Source organism: Symsagittifera roscoffensis, chromosome 3, assembly GCF_963678635.1.
Source record: "Symsagittifera roscoffensis chromosome 3, txSymRosc1.1, whole genome shotgun sequence".
Taxonomy (NCBI): domain Eukaryota; kingdom Metazoa; phylum Xenacoelomorpha; order Acoela; family Convolutidae; genus Symsagittifera; species Symsagittifera roscoffensis.
This window is the reverse complement of record NC_087064.1, coordinates 63,463,860-63,484,918: the sequence shown is the minus strand read 5'-3', so window position 1 is coordinate 63,484,918 and position 21,059 is coordinate 63,463,860. Positions and strand designations below refer to the sequence as shown.

The window sequence follows — 21,059 nt, the reverse complement described above, 5'->3', positions numbered from 1 at the left end:
TCTTCGAAATCGAGACTGTGTATAAAATGATGTCACGGACATTTCAAACATTTTTCGCCATAATGTTCTCTATACTGCTAGATTGTTAAATCAAAGACGTTAATGAAAAGCTGGAATTGATCACTTTATGATTGGCTAGCATTTTCTACAAATAGCTTCAATCCTGTTGGCAGCAGACTGCTCGTATCAAAATTTTACCGTAAAGTTTACGTCAAGCAAACTCAATTTTCACAACCGTTGGCAAAATAGAATATTTTTTCTCTTGGTCATAGAAGTTTCTAAGCTTATTATGTTTCGCAGAATCTTTAGTGACTACATCATTCCTACACGAGAGCTTGTTGAAATGTATCAGCGTTACATTAATGCGAAAATGCTAGCCAATCATAGAATGATCAATTCCAGCTTTTCATTAACGAGAAAAAATCATTAAAGAGAAAAAAATCATTAACGAGAAAAAAGAGTCTTTGATTTAACAATCTAGCAGTATAAGGAAAATTATGGTGAAAAAAGTTCGAAATATCCTTGATATCAATTGAAACTTAGTCTCGATTTCGAAGATGATCTTTGGCGTCGGGACTGGTTTTGAAAGGATAATGACGAAATTTTAACGAGAGTTCCTTGGTTCCTTTGATGTCCTTTCCTTTCACTCCTTTGCTCGTTTGGAAAGGTTTTAGTAGCAAAAGTACTATTAGCTCTTAAAGTTTTAAAATCGTCGCGGTAAAAAGATAAATTTGCAGAAGGAGCACAAAGAACTGTTCACCAGGAACGAAGTATCAGACACAGAATCATCCGCTCTTGTTTGCTTGATTTTTTTTGAAGTATCAGTTTCTTTCTCTTTGAATCTTTCATAATACAATTTTGATGCCAATCACAATCACGTTGTTATCTAGAGATTTTGTTAGCTTATTTTTTCATTGCTTTTTTTCCTTTCAGCAATCTTCCGTTCAAACAATGCACTCATCATAGTTTTTCGATCAAGTTCTACGCAACTCGATAAAGCAACTCGATGCAAACCAGCAGCTAAAACGTCAAATCATAGGCGTATTTCAGTAGGGAAAGGAAAATGAGAAAAACTGTTTCTGCAGAAAAAAATGTATAATTGTATAAAACATTGTATTTTTTTTTGATAGCCAACGATTGTTAACTTTGCTAAACAAAACACCAATTGATATTAATTAAAAAATTTAAACGTTCAGTGTAGTTTTTTGTGAACTACACTCTTCTTGATTTTTGTTGGGCTACGTAGGTGGCTCACTATGACATAACTATGCCAGTAAATGACTTCGTGTTTTAGCGTGACTTTTGCTTGAATAAAACACCTACAAATAATCCGTTTTCTTCGGGCCATAAATTGCACCATATTGGTCGGGCTGAAATCTTAAGCAAATTTTGTCTTCGTCAGTTTTAATCAAAATTTAACCAAATTTGAGAATACTTAACTAGTTTTGTGCAAATAATTTAATTCAGCACTCTACGTATAACAAACAAGAATGCTCGTATGTCAGGGCAATGCATTAAGTGCTTCTACTGTCCCTTAATTGGTCTCAAATGGTTTTGATCAAATGATTTTTTGATAAATTTAACATTTTGTACTGTCAAATTCAATTGCTATTGCTAAACTTTGAAAAGAAAAAATATGACCAAATAAAGTTGGCCTCAGTTCAGTTTGAAGCAATTATGGGTGATGATATTTTGGCACGAATAAATGATTTGCTTAGTGAAACTATAAAAGTATTATTCGAGCAACGATGCCATCCGTATTTTAGTCTAGTGCCAGCACATTTGGTTGGCAATTCAAAATTTTCAGAATCGATGCCCGTACGATGTCAACTTTTGGGAATTTGGTCTGAATTTCAAAAAACCCCAGGCATATAAATTGCTCACTTTCTTCGAAAGTCGGAACAATAAAAATACATTATTCTGAGCTATAAAAAACACAATTTTTGATATCGTCCTTTCATTAATTATTTTAATTTCCTTTTTATCCCCACGAATGATGTTCTTCAACCCCATCATAGTTCGTATTATGATTCTACTAATAGTTTTAGATCCATCAAAACCTGAAATGGCCTGTGATCAAAACACCGATTTTATTTTTTTACTGAGTGCAAAAGGATTCTGCAAATGTAAGCGGATTCCGCAAAATTGTAATCTATAATGTAATGAATTCATATTTGTTGGTTGGTTCCACAGACTTTTACGGATTCCGCAAAATTCCATGCTTTTTCTGAGGCAATTTTGAGCAACACAGTTTTATCGATAGAGTGGAATCCAAACGAAACAGCAAAGAAGATCATAGAAAAACAGCAATGATACGGATTCCGTGAGATATCTGTTTATAATTCACAAGTTTGGCACAGTTTTAACCAGATTTACCGGGCCTGAGTTGGTATATTGTTATTGCATAATTGTTCAATTAGTGCAACGTCGAACTTAGGAGAGAATAACGAAACCATACCTCTTAAAAGAATAAATATCTGTGGTTGATCGTTGGGTGAGTGTATTTTGGAATAGAGTGACACACTATTTCAGAATGCACGGGACTACATTGAGGCCAGAGGGGGGAGGCGACATCATCTGGGGCTTCAGCAGAACATGGGTGACTCTCGGGGGATACCGGTGGAGTGTGGGGAGCATGATCACCAGATTCGAATACTGGAATGCCCCCCTGTACTACCAGTCCTACAGTTCCTCCTCCTGGTCCTACACCTTGGACAACACTCTCTGAACAGCAGGAAGAGCCAAGTCAGTGTGTGATATGTGCCCACTCGTAGAGTAGCCCACTCATTTAACATAGACCACTACACTCATTCACGCCTTATTCAACCGAACAAACTCTGCTGCTGCTGCTGCTGCTTTTGCTCCATGAAAACTAACTGCTCCTCCTTCTAAGACTATAAAAAAGTTATCAGAGTATGAACTCATGCCTTTAAGTTTCACAAACTTGGTTGCAGTCAAAAGTTGCACACTTACAGTCTCCCCGGCTACAAGGCTTTCTAGAATTAAATCATTAAGCTTCTCGCCATCCTTGAAAGGGGCATATAAACTGATGCATGTAATTGTGAGTAATAGATGTTGGTGCTGAGCGGGAGGGGGGGGGGAGGGGAGGTCCTGGGAGACTCCCATGTTTTAAGGTAAGGAATAGAACATTCGGTCTTCCAAATAGGTAATAAGATAGGGGATAGGATTTGCCATGTATTAAGATAGGTTTCAAAGTTTCAGATGTTAAGTTTCAAAAAAAATGTTTGCGTCCGAGTTCCAAAAAATTTTTGGCGCCCGAATTGCCCATGTATCAAGATAGTGTATAGTTACTCATGTAATACGACTGACGAAAAAAATCAATGTTTAAAGATTGGATAAAAAAACTATCATGTATTAGGATACAATGTTTCAGTAACATAGTAAAAAGATGGCAAGAAAATTTTTTTTGTGCAGAATTCGTGTTTATGTCCAGAAAGAGTTTCGAAAAACTATCAGAATTCTTAAAAGTTTAGGCAAATTGTTCTTATCTAGTTGAGGGGCACCAATGGTATAATACGTGCGAAGTGTAAAGCTAAAACCAAGTTGTATAATAACTGGTATCATGTGAAGGTAATCAAAAAACTTTTTTTGTGGCGTTTGTCTTAAGAATTGTATTTTTTTCACATTTCCTTCAAAACGTTCGGTTACGTTAAGAATCGATGTAATTTGAGCCAGAAAGTGGTTCATAAAGTGATCTAACTATCAAAAACAATGTCAATTTCAAATAAAATTTTGCTGAAACGTATTTAAATGTAAGCTGAAACGTAATTAAAACCTATGAACACTCGAGAAAATTAAGAAAATGACCGCAAATTTTCAAAACTTTAAGTTGAATTCATTCAGACTAGATTCAATATCCGTTCAACATTACACCTTTTAATTCTAAACTTAACTGATTTTTTGTCCAAGTACGTGTATGCATAGTTAACAAGACTGCTCGTATCAGGGCGAAGCCCTGAATGTTCCGAATGCCTTTCAAGGTTTATGGGGCAGTAATAACATTAAAAAGTTAAATGTAATAAAACAAAATGAAAATTTTTTTTTCTCTAAAATTTGCAATTTTTTATGAAAATCATCCCCCCACACGCCATATAAAGTACAAAAGGATAAATTTCGCTCCTTGTAAGATTCCTTGCAGAATTCGTGTTTATGTCCAGAAAGAGTTTCGAAAAACTATCAGAATTCTTAAAAATTTAGGCAAATTGTTCTTCTCTAGTTCAGGGGCACCAATGGTATAATACGTGCGAAGTGTAAGGCTAAAACCAAGTTGTATAATAACTGGTATCATGTGAAGGCAATCAAAAAACTTTTTTTGTGGTGTTTGTCTTAAGAATTGTATTTTTTTCACATTTCCTTCAAAACGTTCGGTTACGTTAAGAATCGATGTAATTTGAGCCAGAAAGTGGTTCATAAAACGTAATTAAAACCTATTAATACTCGAGAAAATTAAGAAAATCACCGCAAATTTTCAAAACTTTAGGTTGAATTCATTGAGACTAGATTCAATATCCGTTCAACATTACACCTTTTAATTCTATACTTAACTGCTTTTTGTCCAAGTACATGTATGCATAGTTAACAAGACTGCTCGTATTAGGGCGAAGCCCTGAATGTTCCGACTGCCTTTCAAGGTTTATGGGGCAGTAATAACATCAAAAAGTTAAATGTAATAAAACAAAATGAAAATTTTTGTCCTCTAAAATTTGCAATTTTTTTATGAAAATCATCACCCCACACGCCATATAAAGTACAAAAGGATAGATTTCGCTCCTTGTAACAAATCAATTATGGCAAATAAGCTTTTTTCAACCAATTTGGAACGATTTATAAGACGGATTAAATCTCCGCTTACGCGTTAATAGCGCGAATTACATCGCGCGTTAATTGTCCCAAATTGGCCAAAATGGCAATCTTTGAACCCCCATAACTTTACGAAAAATGATCACAGGTAAAAAAAATTTCAAATTTGAGCTCAAGACAACAACACCTTTCAAATGATATAAAAAATTCCGTCAAAAATGGCTAGTTAAAAAGTCGAAATTTGTCTGAAGAAAAAAAAACCCACCCGAGCACAAATATTCCGTTACTTTCGTATCGAAAGTCGGAACAATAACATCAAGTCAAATGATCATTTACATCAATAATCATTGAAGTTTCTTGAGGAAAACTGACTCGGATTTTTATCAACGATCAAGCTACTTTAGGCAAAAAATACCATAACTAAAGCACTGTGTCTAATTCAACCCTAATCAAATCCTAATGTTTCAGAGAAATTTGAAAGTTCTTGCTAAATTTTCACATTTTAACCAAATATATCAATTACCATTATCATTATCACTACAGTATTTGAAAGGAGACAATGTTGGAAGACATTTTAGACACAAGTTTTCAAAACTACATCCAAAAATTAACAAAATTTTTCAAAAAAAGGAGAAAAAAATTCTAAAACTTCAAAATTTTTCACTCATTCATCTGTACTACTACTGAATGGATCTTTCTAAGACAAAAACTGCAACTTCTGGAAAATCTTGCACCTTTCTTATTTCATACTTGAGATCGTTTAGTTAAAATGAAATTTTATTCCTAAGAATTGCCTGAAAATTGTTAAAAGATTATAAAAGCACGTTGAAATGTGATTGAAAATTGACCGGTATCTCTTCATAAATGTTTATTATCTCTTTTGCATCTACAGGAAATGTGTTCATTGCATTTTCTGTTGTTCCGATTTTCGATACGAAAGTAACGGAATATTTGTGCTCGGGGTGGGTTTTTTTTTCTTCAGACAAATTTCGACTTTTTAACTGGCCATTTTTGACGGAATTTTTTTTTATCCTTCGAAAAGTATTGTTGTCTTGATCTCAGTATTGTGAAGATATTTCACCTGTGATAGTTTTTTGTAAAATTATGGGGGTTTAAAGAATGCCATTTTGGCCAATTTGGGACAATTAACGCGCGATATATTTCGCGCTATTAACGCGTAAGCGGAGAGTTAATCCGTCTTAGAAATCGTTCCAGATTGGTTAGAAGAAGCTTATTTGCCGTAATTGATTTGTTACACGGAGCGAAATCAATCTTTTTGTACTTTATATGGCGTGTGGGGGGATGATTTTCATAAAAATTTCAAATTAAAAAAACAATTCATTTTGTTTTATTTAATTTCTCAATGTTATTACTGCTCCATAAATCTTAAAAGGCAGTCGGAATATCCAGGGCTTTGCCCTGATACGAGCAGTCTTGTTTCAGTTCAAGTCCCAGTTTATACTTTTTTCATCTCGTAATTGGACTCACGCCAAAGAAATTTGTAATTTACGCAAGTTAAAATTTAACAGACAAAAGTTTTCTAAATTAGTAGCCATGGTAAAGTTTTTATCACAGCTCCCACTTTTTGTGATAAATTTACAAACTTTTTACGAAACAACCTAAGCGAACTTTTCATACTGGATTGTGTCATAGGATTCGCTTCTTGAAAGAGAAGTGGAAGTAGTTAAACCATTTAGTCACATGTACATAGAACAAAGTATATGGCTGTAAATTTACATAAAATTTAGTGACAAATGTGAGAGCCAATTTTTTGACTGTCATCTGAAAACATTTCAAGTTTGTTATACAGCAGTTTTTATAGGGTTTTTTGTTCACTGAAAAACAAGTAGAACTATGCATCAAATTCTGGTTTTTAAATTATGCTTTTTACGAAGTCTTCCAAGAATGCGTTTTTTTTACATAGATTTTAACTATAAAAATTTGGGGTGTACGTTCTGTAAATTTGATTATGTTTTTCAGTATTCAACAAAATTAATTTGAAAAATTTCTCAGACACTCTTTAAAATATTTTTAAAGTTTTTTTTTTTTAAAAAAGAAACAATACTGAAGCGAACCAGAGCACCATTACGAATGGAGTAATCAATTTTTAAAAAAGTGTCATCAAAATCAAGCTAAAGCCTGGCTTGAAAGTAGAATATTTGTTTTTGCTTCATCTACCATCTTACGAACGAACTATTTTTGCATATAAATGAACACAAAAAGTTTAATTAAGTGGAGAAAACTGTATCAGAAAACCTATGTTTCATATACAGAAAAAATTATCTCAATTGAATTCTACTAAAAACCAGTTATTTCTGTGTAACTTCACAAAAGTTAATGATTGATAGAAATTATATTTTCAAATAATTCCCAAATCTTGTGACACTTGTGAATAAGGGTGTTATGATCAACGAATCGAAAGCTATAGATAGATCTACGAGTGTGTCAATTTATCAGTATTTTTGCACTCAAAAAGAACTTCTGAAATTTCCACAATAGCATCAATTGCAGAGCGTTTGTTGCGAATTTGCAACTGTTTATTGCTTAAGACTTCAAATTTATTGAACAAACTTATTATTCGTTTCGATAATAGTTTTTCAAAAAAATTTCCTATAACAGCATTACGAGGCCAAACTGTGCATTCTCTGCAATGTAAGCGAAATCCGCAACAAGCCAATATCAGATTTGTCGCGGAATCCGCAACATTGCAACTTTTCTTTGATCTTCTATGCTGTTTTGGATTCCACAAACAAATACCTAAATCATTGTACCGCTCAAAATTGCTTGAAAAATAGGCGAATTTGCGGAATCCAGAACAGTTTGTGGAATCCCCAAACAAATAATAAAACATTTGTATCGTTAAATTGAGCTGTTGCGGAATCCGCAACTGTAAGTAGAATCCGCAAATTGTAAGTGGAATCCGCAAACTGTAATTGGAATCCGCATTGTGTTTGCGGATTCCCTTTACATATATTTATATGTGTAGTAGCCTTAAAAATTATACCTTTTAAATACATGATTTGAATTCACTAGAATAAAAAATTACTAGAATAGATCAGTGTTTGAATTAATGGAATCCCAATTACTGACCAGTAATTGGGATCGATGAAATCCCAAATACTGAACTAATTCGACGGTTTGCTATGCGTTGGGTTTCTAATCACTCTCAATCTAATGACTCCAAATAATGGACATATTCCGTATTTATTCCACATTATTCCAGTATTTGGGATTCCATCAATCCCAAATACTGACCAGTATTTGGGATCGATGGAATCCCAATTACTGAACTAATTCGGCGATTTGCTATGCGTTGGGTTTCTAATCACTCTCAACCTAATGACTCCGAATAATGGATATATTCCATATTTATTCCACAATATTCCAGTTTTTGGGATTTCATCAATCGCAAATACTGACCAGTATTTGGGATCGATAAAATCCCAAATACTGACCTAATTTGGCGATATGCTGTATGTTGTGTTTCCATACACTCTCAACCCAATGACTACAATTACTGCATTTATTCGGCGTTATGCTTTTTAAATCAGTATTTGGGATTGACGCAATCCCAAATACTGACCTAATTTGTCGATATGCTGTGTGTTCCATACACTCTCATCTGAATGACTCTAAATATTGAAATTTTTCGATGTTGTGTTTCCAAAATACTAAAGGATGACATCCATCGATTTAGGTAACCAATGTTTTAAGACTCGTTCATGGATTCCACTGACAATGGTTAAGTCTTTGCTTTTAAATTCCGCATTGCTAGAGATAAGAATTTCAGCTCAGCTTTTAATTGTTCATATGCAAGTTCAGTATTGAACAAAGTTCGGAATCCACTTACAGTTTGCGGAATCCACTTACATGTGCGGATTCCGCTTACATTTTGAGGAATCCACTTACAGTTTCGGAATCCAGAACAACTAGCTATATTTGCTTGTTGCGGAATCCGCAACAAAACAAATGTGCCCACAAAATTTACGTTACAGGTATATGTATGCGGAATCCACTGAATTTTTGTTTGTGGAATCCACTCACATTTTGGAACATATTTTGAGACTTGTCTCTGGATTCCAGGAACATACAGACACAAAAATGTTTGGCCTTGCAATGAGGAACTAAAGAAATAGGTCTATAATTGCATGGAAGTGACTTGTCTCCTTCTTTGAAAATAGGAACTAACTTTGCAGTTTTAAGACAACTGGGATGAATTGCTTCGCTACTTATCTGGTTAAAAAAACTGGTCAAATGAGTGTTATAAAAAGGTTAGTTTTTTGATTAGGTAATTTGACAGACCCATGTCATCTTCAGATTTTTTGCTCGGCAGTTGTTTAATTGTGTCATGAAATTCCTGTTCATCAATTTGTTACAGGAAGAAAAAACTTGAATTTTAAACGAAAATAACAAATATTCCGTTACTTTCGTTACGAACGTCAGAACAATAAGAACTTGTGACAGGAAGAAAAAGCTTGTAACTGCAATAATTTTGGAAAAGTCACTCGTTTTTTGAAATCCAGATAACAATTCTGGACCGATTGTGACAAAATGGTCATTCAATTCTTGTGCAGTCAGTTATAGAAATTTTTTCGGTATTTGAAGTTTTTTCTTATTATCGCCTTTAACTTCTTAAATATATAGTATATATAAATATATATATAATATATTTTTTGAAAATATATTTAATAACTTCTTAAATATATATTTATATTTATATTATAGGCATATGATAAAAAATTTTTTGAAATTCTCCTCGAAAATGTTTTGTGGGTATTTTGGAGCTGTCATTTTGTCCCCATACTGCAGCAAGTGAACGAAGCTCTTTTCACGAACATTTTTTTCTCCTAAATATTTTTTAAATTGTTTTCTAGATTTCCGATCATAATTGAAAGTTAATGAAAAAGCATCACACCGCTTATTTGTACACAATTAGCAAAATACTTTTTATAGTGGGAGGTCATCAGCGTAGTAGAGTTTTTTGAGGAGTCTCATTTGGGCAGCTGCAGCGAGAGAAGCAACAGAAAACACAAACATGCAGACAGAAATAGCGAGACAAGTGGTGTTGAATCCATAGTGGCCATACATGGGGCCGGTGAGCCAAGTGGCCCCTGCTAGTGCCCCTATGGAGCTTAGGTTGTTGATCCAGGTAGAGACGAGGAATCTGGTCTGTGACTCATTTTGGAACCCGTAAACTTCAGCCACTCTCTCGTAAATGAGGTAGGCCGGAATGTAAGTGCCAGCAGCACACGTGCCAGCTATGACTAACATAGTGGCCAGGTACCACACAGTCTGTAGACTCGGTATCAAGTCGGGCAGGAAGAGAGCGAAGAAGGTTGCGGAGAAGCCGAATGCCGACAGAAGAGTCACGTGCATTCCGAAGCCCCTGAAACAAAATACCCCACCAAATTAGAGTTTTCTTAGAACAACGCAAAAAAATAGATTTCGTCTAGATTAAAAAATAATCATGGATAATTTGTTAAGTTTTTGAAAACTCCCTTTCGAACAGTCTGGATCAGCACGTATTTCATCTTCCAGAAGCCCTTTAATTTCATTATTAAGCTCTTATTTTCAGTTATTTGGTTACTTTTGGTTATTTTTACTCTCCATAAGGTGTACAAATTGTCGTGTTTTTTCTAAAAAAATTTTCTTAAATTAACTTATTTTTTTGCCAATTTTCACCCACAACCTATCACCAACAACCCAAAAGGATGTAATTAGCCTGTAGCAAAGTGTAATAACTTCTAATTTCAATGCGTCAATTCAATACAGAACGATTGCCCAGTCGGATTATATGTGCGCTCACGCATAAGTAGAACAAATTACATTGCGAGCTTATTGATCCGAATAATCTTTAAGAAGCCTTCTTAAATTTGAGGCCAAAGTTTAATATTTTACTGATTATTGAAAAATTTCAAAAAATTTTCAATCAAATACCGCAAATTGACAAGTCAAACTTCATCTGACGAAAAAACTACCGAAAGTTGGAACAATTATAACGGTTAGAGCAGTCCCAAATTCAATTCCTGGCTTATTTGCGGAATAATAATTAGAAATTTGTCAGGAAAGAAAAACCAATCCGAGCACAAAATTTTTTTTCTTCAAAACTTGGAACAAAAAGACTGCTCATGTCAAAGTGAAGCGATCGATGGGACCAAGTTAACATCCCCCCCCCCCCCAATCCGTTTAGGGGGAGGATCTTAATTTGGTTCTGAGTTCCAATTTTTAGCCAATCAGAACAGAGCATTTTACATGCAGTGCTAAGTAAGTTTAAATTGAAATGAACGCTGGGGCGGAGGATTTTACCTTGGTCTATTTCGGGGAAAAAGGGTGTATTGAATTGATCCCATCGATGTTCTGGCTGCGGTTTAAGGTTATGATGAAGCTCTGATTGATTAAAATGTTGATAAATAATAACAATAAAAAATCGTTCTTTGTTTTTTAGCTTATGTCTGACCCACGTAGCTTTCAGGTGATACAAGATTATTTGTCAAAAAGGCTAGATAAAGGTAGAAATTTCCCTGGAGGAAAAAAACACCCGAGCAGAAACATTTCGACTCTTTCTTCGAAAATCGGAGCAACAAGACTTCTCGTATCATGATAAAGACTTGAATTTTCCGACTGCTTTTCAAGGTCTATAAAATGTTTACTTCAAAAAAGGATGCAATTTTCAAAAGAGGAAGAAACCCCAATTATTTTGAAGATGTTTGTTTAAAAAGTATCTACCCGTGCTATGTAAATTACTGAGTGATAGATTTTACATTTAGAAAGTCTTTAAATAGACTAAGTAGCATGCCTTCATTCAGTTTGGAACAATTTCTGAGGCTGATTAAATCTTCGGTTACGCGTTAATATATCGCACGTTAATTGTATCAAATTGGCCGACCTGACAATCCTTAAACCCCTATAACTCTGTAAAAAACAATCACGGGTAAAATATCTCTGTAAATTTGAGCTCAGGACAACAAAATTTTTCAAATGATATGAAAAAACTGTCAAAAATGCTAGTCAAAAAGTTGAAATTTGTCTGGAGAAAGAACCACCCGAGCAGAATTATTCTCTCTTTCTTCGAAAGTGGAAACAAAAACATTGTTCGGAATGGGTCAAGATTTCAAATGCAATTTCAAGGCATGCTACTACCTGTCAACAGCTAGCCCATAAAGGACGACCATGAGAGAGTTTGGCACGTTGAACAGCAGAAACATGAGGCCAATTTCAATCGCATCCATCGAGAACTTGTCCTCCAAGTAAAGTGAGAGACAAACTTCGAAGAAGAGACTTTGAGCCGCCACCACTATACCTGTGAAAGCAAAGTATCTCGAAGAGTAACGAGACTGTTTGTGTCAGTGAAAAATCTTCAATGCTCCGAAAAATTTGAATTTTGTTTGCCATTCCTGATTTTGTTCTGACCTTTTATTTTAACCCCACATCCCACGTAAAGTGCAGAGTAATATATGATGCGTCTGGTACCATGTTAAAGAGAACAAAACGCTTGCCTCATATCAATTTCGAAATGATTTTATATGCGCCGTCATTGTATTGATAACAGGGGCGGATCTAGGATTTTCTCGAGGGGGGGGGGCGGATTTTCAAAAAAAAATTCGAAAATTTTGACGACCTTTTTTTTTTTTAGGTCGACCAAATTGATTTTTCGAGCTCTCCCAAAGCAGTGTTTTCCCCTTATTTTCCCCTTGTTTTCCCATTATTGTTTTTTTTGGCGCGCGCTCCCCCTCAAAGTTAGTATATATTGGCGCCCAAGGCGCCTTTAGAAAAATTTTAGGGTCGGTCGGGCAAAAATGGATTTCTGAAAAAGTATCAAAGGGGGGACCCTTTGGGTCGGCAGGGGGTCGAATCCCTGAGAAGGAGAAGCGTCCGCCCCCCCCCCCCTAAATCCGCCCCTGATTGATAAAACGAATTATATCGCACCTGAAGTTTTTGATCGACGAATTATAAAGAGACGGAATATTCGTGCTCGGGTGGTTTTTTTCTCCAGACCAATTTCGATTTCTTAATTAACCATTTTTAATGAGATTTTTTTTGATATCATCTGAAAAGTACTGATGTTCTGAGCTATGTAAGCAAGCCTAAGCGACGAATTAAATCGTTCCAATTTGAATAAAGGCAGGCAATTTGCTCCCATTAATGCGTTACTGGACCCAATATGTGTCACACTGTACTTTACATAGCGCGAGGGGTGATGAAATGTAAAATGATGAAAAAAATTTCTCGAATTTTCTCAAATTCTACCTCGAATTTTTTCTCGAATGTATTATAAATTAGGACAAAAAAATTTAATCTTTGATTTTAAACGGCAGTCAGGGCTTTCGCCTTGATACGAGCAGTCTTGTCTCAGTTTAATCCATTGTAGTCAAAATTGTACCAAATTCAGTCCAGCATAATTTGAACTATTAACAAATAGTCACAGTTAAGACTTGAAATTAGAGCGTGGGACATCAATATCTCTCATATAAGGACATAAAGCTTTGCCAAAAAAGGCGGCTGTTAAAAAGTCTAAATTTGTCCGGAAATAAAATAAAGAGGAAAATATTAAATAACCGGGGACGATTATTCGGTCACTTTATTAAGAATTAGAAAAAACAACCTTTTCAATAAACTAAATATATGCAGTTGATATTTTTCAAACACTGCGTTGTTTCTACAAAAATCTAGACTTGTTTTTGACCTATGTCATAGCCTCCAAAAAGTGATTAAGTTGTGTATCGTTGGGTTTAATCTTAGCTTAGCGATATTGTCTTGAAAAGAGACATGAAGAAAGTATGAACTTGAACTACCTAGGAGACTGAGAACAATGAGTCCTGGTTTTGCGACGAATTTGAAGTAGGCCCAAGGATCGAACAGCAGTTGCTTGCCTGTCATCAAATCCTCGGAGGCCTCAACGATCCCTCCGCCAATCAGAGGTGTCTGCAGTGAAGACACGCTAGTCCTGGCCGGGTGGTTCTCGACGGAGAAAAGCCCATTGACTCTTTTGATCCGACCACTGCTCGTGAGCTGTTCTGATCGGATTTGAGTGGAACAAGAGAGGTTTTGAGGAAGGTAGAATGCTGCCACCACTGCCGATAGAGCGGCCAGGCCTCCCGATATGAGAGGGGGAGCGAACATTCCGCAGTAGCTGTAGAGAACACTTCCAAAGGGGGGACCTACCAAACATCCAAGGCTGAAACCAGTTGTGAAATTTGGAACCTTGAATCTACATAGCTCTTCTAAATGCAATATCGGCTCTTATCATTGTTTGAAAAAATGTCATCTTCTAATAGCAGCAGCACTTTCTTACGCTCACACCAGTTTTGGTTGGATGTCGTTTAAATTTTGCTATAAATATGGAAAAAAAAGACCATTTGTACGTTCTTATTTCACGCTTGATCCCCTCAGCGGCTGTCGGCGAAATCAAAAAAGAGCTTTGAAGTAGGCGAGCGATGTAAATACTTTTGATAACAAAGCGACAACCAGCAGTGAGGAGGAAGAGGAGCGTCCCTCTAATATCAGTATAAATAGCTTTTAATTTTCGTATAATGAAATAATTTCGACACTTCACTCGAGTCATTTATATTCTTCTCATTTCGGACCAGTGTGGAAAAAGAAGAAGGATGCATGTGTTTGTTTTGGGAAGGATTATTTGCAGTGGGATACTGTGAGGACAGTGTACTTGAGCAGTGCCTCTGCACATGCAGTGATGCTGCCTGCTGCTTCTAAGTGGACAGAGGTGATGAGGGGCAGAGTAGTGGCCAGACTGAAGGCACTCCCGATCCCCACCAGGAACTCCATCCCCACAGAGAGGGAGAAGAAGAGGGCGCCAGAGTGGACCCACTGCAGCACGGAAGTGGCCATGGCCGCCAAGCTCAACAGCACCATCCCTCAACAACACAACAAAAACACAGTAGAAAACCACTCGCTTATATCAACTCACTCAAAAAAATTGTCAGAAAACGTATGTAAAAGACAAAATTTTTTCTTTGCACGACGCTTTTGGTTTTTGGGTAAACTGAAAGTATTTTAAAATCATTTACGAGTAACAGTTAACACATTCTATATACAAATAGTCACATACAAAACATTCAACTGCCTGGAAGGGCACACCTAATAAAAGTTCAACTCATGGTCGGTGGGCTCAGAAGTGACATTGAAGAGCATCTTGGAAATTGAGCACCCGGGTTGACCTCCATACACCGAAAATGTTTACCATACAATTCCATACAACAAGTGTATGGAAAAATGCGTATCATACAATTTTCCTACAATATCGAAAAATTGCTGAAAAAAGATAGAAACTAATTTCTGCGGCTGCTTGATTCTAATAAAACAGTCTGGTGATGAAAAACCGAGGTTTTTGTTTTTCGAAAAAAAAGCTTATCATACAATTCCCATATATGGAAATTGTAAGACTAGCATTTTTTGATGGCGACACGAAAAATTTTCCACCTAATTTTGAAATTGCCCCCAATTTTTTTTGATTTTTTTTTTCACCAAAAATCAAATTTTGTACTCAAATAAATCTTTTCTTACAAATAGGTTTTTGCTTGCAAATAATAATTTTTGTGTGCATAACGTAGTCCTGGATGCACTAATGAAAGATTTTTTCCTTTTCGCTTAATAACTTTTTCAAATACTCTGTAAATTTTTATTTTTTTGTTTTGTATGGCATGTTTATGTATGCCTTGATCAGGGTCTGATAATTTAAAACTCAAATTTTCAAAAAATCATCCTTGAAAAATTTTGGCAAAATTGTAAAGTTTGTTATATTCATTATATGATTTGTGAAAAACAGCTCAAAGACAATGCAGGTATTTTCCTATGGATTGTAAATGCAAGACCATCCAACCTTTGATGCTTTGAGTAAACCAATGTCTCTGTCACTTGCATTCAGTTACCAACACAACCCAAATTTTTCAGAAATTAAACTTAGCCAAAAAATCAAGGTTTTGGTTTATGAAAAAACACTTTTCAAACAACTTTCATATACGGAAAAATGCTTGTCAAAGAGATTTCATACAATTTTCTGTACGTATGGAATTGTATGACAAGAAGTTTTCCTCATATGGAAATTGTATGATAAGAAGTTTTGGTCAGCCCGGGTAAATTTAAGGTAAAGCTTACCTTATGTTCAAGGGACCTACAAAAAAACTAGATCAACTTCAATAATTTTAATTCAAGATCGGTTTAACTACCCGCGTTGACCAAACTTCTTAGCATACAGTTTCCATATAAGAACAGAAAGTTATGAACTCATTATGATAAAAAACTTCCGTAATTGAAAATGGTAACACCAGCACTTATTCCATGTATCAAAAGTTATTATTTTTCAAGTTTTGCTAAATAGATTGAGTTTTGGTCGAAATCAATCAACAAAAATTTTTTCTAACAATCTCAAGAGCTCTATGCACTTCAAGTGATATAGCAAAATTCCGTTCAGAATCGAAGCTGCATTACGGTCGACGAAAGGGCTTTGGAAAAAAAGCCAAAATCATGGGTCAAACATGCTCGATAGAGTTGAGCAGGGTCGGTCTAGTCATGGGACGAAAATTGGCTGGAACGCAGGTGCGGATTTAGGGCGTCCCCCTCATAACAAAAGGGTCCCTTCTTTGGTATCATTTCATGGAATTCTGTTTCGGCCGACCAACCTTAAAATTTTTCTAACGACGCTTTGCCGCTAATAAATACTAATTTTGAAGGAAAGCGGACGCCGAAAAAAACGTCATTTTTTGATCAACCGTCTCCAAAAAAATCCCAAAAACGGTATTTTTGACCAGTTCTTCAAAAATTTGTCTGCAGCGCGAAACTTTTTTTGTCTGAGCTGGGTTCTTATAGGGATCTGGGAGCGCTTGGAAAATCAATTTTGTGACCTAAAAAAAGTCGACAAAATTGCAATGGGACCAAAAACAAATTTTTTAACTTTAAATAAGATTGAAGCAAAGTGATTGTTGATTCTACCTGACACGCAGAAGAGTCGTTCTCTGCTGGGTGTGATGGTGAACATGGCGAGAAAGGAGAAGAGGAATGTGGAGACGTCCATCATGCAGAAGCAGAGTCCAATCTGCACAATGTCCAGACCCCTCTTGCTCGCCTCCAGAGAAAAGTATGACGTCATCACTGTCTCCTCAATTCCGACAAAAAAGTAGAACATCAGTCCCGAGCTGATTGCCACGAACTTGCGCAGTCCAAATTCCGCCATAATTTCCAGAAAATTTTTGTACAAACAAATTGAAATTGAGGCGCGAAAATGAGAATCTAACGTTCAAGTTACAAATTACAAAAAAAAAACAATGAAGCCCACTAAAGGTCTTCAAAGTGTCTGGCTAGGTATCTCATGTCGAGGTCTGCAACTTGTATCCGGATTTTCGCGGCAAATCTGGAAACTGAATGTTCAAGCTTTCCAGACTTAAAAGCTATTCGCTATTCGGATATTAGACTCGGTTGTGATGCAACGTTCAAAGTGTGGACATAAATGTGGGACCTCGAGACGGGAGATACAACATCGGAAGAATGGATCTCGGTGCTGATGCAAAATTGGAGATCAGCTGGGACTTGAACTGATTCGGGGCATAGTAGTTATAGTCTGGTCCTCCTATCTATATGCAAACATATGCGTGACTTGATTGATGGTTGTGGCCACTATCGCATCTGAACAGCTCATCAATTTCGTTTCACGCGTCTAGTTAACCAGGTTCAACCAGTTTCAAACAAGAGCCGGTAGCAAATCATTACCAAATTCAATTATGACTGCAATAGAAACACTCAAGGTAGTTCAATCAAACAAACCGTGAAAATGAGCAGCCGGTGTTAAATCTGAACAAATTCATCTTTGCGATTGCCAAAAACGAAAGTGAGTTCAAGTTTGGCTGATATGCCAGAATAGGTGGTAAAACATTAAACTCGTCACTGCATAGGTTTATTATGCAAGTAAAATAGCATTGCTTAGCTCCAGTTACAATATAATAAATTGTTTGAAATATAGATCCCATTCACTGTAAAATGCACAACATTTAGAGCCAAATGAATACTCATCACGAGATTGCCTTGGAACTTTTCAGCCTGTTTTCCATAAAATTGATATTCACACGGGTTGACCTCCATAGACCAAAATTGCTAGTCATAAAATTCCATAAACTAAGTCTATGAAAAAATACCAGTCATACAAATTTCATACTTTTTGCTACAATTGTGTCTTGGAATTTTCAAAGAATTTTTTTTTGTTTTGACATAAAATTCGGTGTATCGTACTAAATAAAAAAGAAAAACTTTTTTTGTCAAAAAAGTGCTATAATACAATTTCCATATAACGAAATTGTATGACTAGCCCTTAGTTGATGGCGAAAACAAAAAATTTATTTTGAAATTGCCCCAAACTTTTTTTCAACCGCAAATTGAGTTTTGTACTCAAACAAACTTTTTCCAGAAAAAAAATATTTTGCATTTTATATTTTATATTTTTTTGTGTATAAAACGTCGTCCTGGATACACAAAAAATGATTTTTTTTTCTCAAGATATCTTTTTTCAAACATGCTAACAACTCCTATTTTTTGTAAGACATGTTTATGTATGCTTTGATCAGTGTCTGATATTTTAAAAATTCAAATTTTGAAAATAATCATCTTCGAAATTGTTTGCCAAAAATTAAAATTTTTTCAATATATTATTTGTGTAAAAAAATTCTTTCACACATCAGGTGGTTTCAAATGCATTGTAAATGCAACACAATCAAACTTTTGGTGACTCTAACTTTGAGTAAACCATGGTTTTTGTCCAGAGCTTTGAGAAATGAAACTTACAAAAAATCATTCGTTTGTGGTTTATGGTGGAAAAATGGTGGACATATATTTTTCATATATGAAAAAAAAACTAATGATAGACCTATCATGCAAATTTGAGTACTTATGTAATTACATGAAAAAGGTATGACTAGCATATTTCCATTTATGAAAATTGTACGACTAGCCTTTTTGGTCAACCCGGGCATAGTTCAATATATGGTGACAGTGGGCTTTTAAATACGATTTCAAAAGATACAATCCATTTTGTTTGAAAATAGCGTTTCTGAAATCAATAATTGGGGTGCGGGTTGTACCGGGGCAAAGTTGCAAACACTAGAGGGGAAGGGAGAGGTTCACTGAAGCGTTTTGCAATTTAGGAAAGTTTTTGCAAAAGAGGTGTAAAAGAAGTTGTTTCTTCATCATTTGTTATATTGAAAACAATTAAATCAAAAGCAAAATGTCTCTTGTAAAATAAAAACCGCTGATCATGCAGAAAAACACAACAGAAGTTTTTTTCATTAAAGAACTATCAGAAATTATATTAAAAATCTGGGTTTTTAAAAAAAAAAAATTTGATTACTGAAATTAATAAAATGGAAACTGGTGACAATAGTTGGGTTAAAAACATGCTTGGATCACTCGAGATTAAAAAACGGGTTGATACTCATGACATCTACATAATTGAGCCTGAAACTTTTGAATGGTGATAAATTGAAAAAAGTCTCTAATGGCGTAAAAATGGGAAGTTTTTGACAAAAAGCGGTTGAGTTATCTTGAAATATATGCAATTTTAGCCATTTGAGTTTCTGCCATCTGCAATATTATCAAATAAGTTCTGATTATTGCAATAAAGTTAAGCTGATTTTTGCGAAAAAAAATCGTTTAACTTCACTAGTACACTTTCGTTTAAAAAGGAAGAAGATTTTACAATTGCATTGAATCTTTGGTAGTGAAAAAATAGAGTATGGTCGATTAAAAACAATACACGGCAGCCACTGCATCAAAAATTACAAAAATGAGTGGTTCGCGTTTTGTAATCAAATATTTTTTATCACTAACTTTTTTCTCTGCAAAATAGTTTTTTAAGAACTGATAATTATCCTTCAAAACATAACTAAATTAAAAGTTTTAGAAAAAGCTGTAAATCAAAAAATATTTGACGTGGTATTTTAAGTTGAGCCAAAGTATATTTTGACTTTTGTACTAAAAGACAGCGATCAAAATAAACAGCCTATCAATAACAATTTTAACTAAAATTTGGACTTTCAAAGAGATTTTTTCAAAAATCTAAAAAAAACTGTCAAAAAATTGTTATCAAATTTTTTAAAAAATGAATTGTGGAAATGCGATAGAAGAATTTTGTGCATGGCGTTCTTTCATTATAAATAACATGGTCAGATTATTTTTTACTGCAAAAACTCCTCTGCTATGACATATTGTGTTTCAAATGGGATAAATTTGAATGACAAAAAATATATCATGATTTTTTACATAAAATATATGTGATTTTTTTGTACTGCGAACGCGGTGAGCCATAAATTGTTAATTGATAATTGCACTTTAAGGAATGGTGTCAGTGACTTTTGAAGAAAAAATATGAAAAGCATTTTTTATAATCATCAATTCCTTGTTTGTGAAAAAAAACAGATATAAATTCATAATCATCGAAGCATTGCTTGTGCGATTTAAAAATAGTGGTACGACTCAACGAGATTTGGTACCTTTCACATAGAAAATTAATGGGAAAAAGAACTTTTTCGGGATTTTAGCTACCAAGCAAAACTTGATCAAGAAATTTTATTCGAAAAAGATCATTTAAAAAGTGATAATTAACCGTCAATAAAGAACTATGTTAGGTTGTTACAAACATTAAGATCAAATAATATATAAAATGGAACCATTAGTTTGAATGAAGTGAGTCATCACCAAAGTTAATAAAGAATTGATGTTTATAACAAAAAACTTTTTAAAATTGATTACTATCTTTTGAAACAAGGTGAAAACGATAGTTATAGATCTTCGTATAATTCATACTTGATAATTTGAGGTTTCTAGTTGCAGACAAAACAGTCCTTGTAAAATCATTCATAATGATTGTTACGAAAAAAAAATCAAAAAATTTCATTATTGGTGATGTTAGTTTTTTATCAACATCTAGATTTTTGCTTGCTGAAAAAAGCAGCATCAGTAATTGTGACAAAATCAAAAACACGATTATTATTCAAAAAGCATGATTCCCATGCGGCGTAAAAATGAAAACATCTCGAATGGCGTCAAATGGATAATTTTCCATTTCGCAGAAAAATGAAAATTTCTCACACGAATCACTTGGAAACTGTTTCATCGACGGGAATACTGAAATCGTTTCGTGAAAAATGTTGAAAAAGTTTTAACTTTTCTTTCTACACAACTTTAAGAACTCTGATCAAAAGCATGAGCTTATTATTGCCTTTATTCTCCAGCAAAAAGGC

General features: G+C 34.8%; 3 protein-coding genes across 3 annotated transcripts in view; 2 read left to right on the top strand and 1 right to left on the bottom strand.

The window, feature by feature from the left end:
- The window catches only part of LOC134841785 (uncharacterized), a 48,157-nt gene extending 45,429 nt beyond the window's left edge, over positions 1 to 2,728 (top strand). The window contains exon 7 of the mRNA XM_063857823.1: positions 2,533 to 2,728. Coding sequence (XP_063713893.1) covers positions 2,533 to 2,728 — 196 coding nt within the window. The remainder of the gene's footprint in view (positions 1 to 2,532) is intronic.
- Positions 1 to 21,059, top strand: part of LOC134842484 (calcium-binding protein 39-like) — a 477,223-nt gene that overhangs the window by 66,623 nt on the left and 389,541 nt on the right. The window lies entirely within an intron of this gene.
- LOC134841452 (uncharacterized) lies at positions 9,691 to 17,300 on the bottom strand (the record flags this gene model as incomplete). The annotated part of the gene is given in 5 exon segments (XM_063857453.1): positions 9,691 to 10,207; positions 11,962 to 12,121; positions 13,614 to 13,996; positions 14,486 to 14,693; positions 16,768 to 17,300. Coding segments are annotated over 5 exon segments (1,431 nt in total). The 3' UTR covers positions 9,691 to 9,768.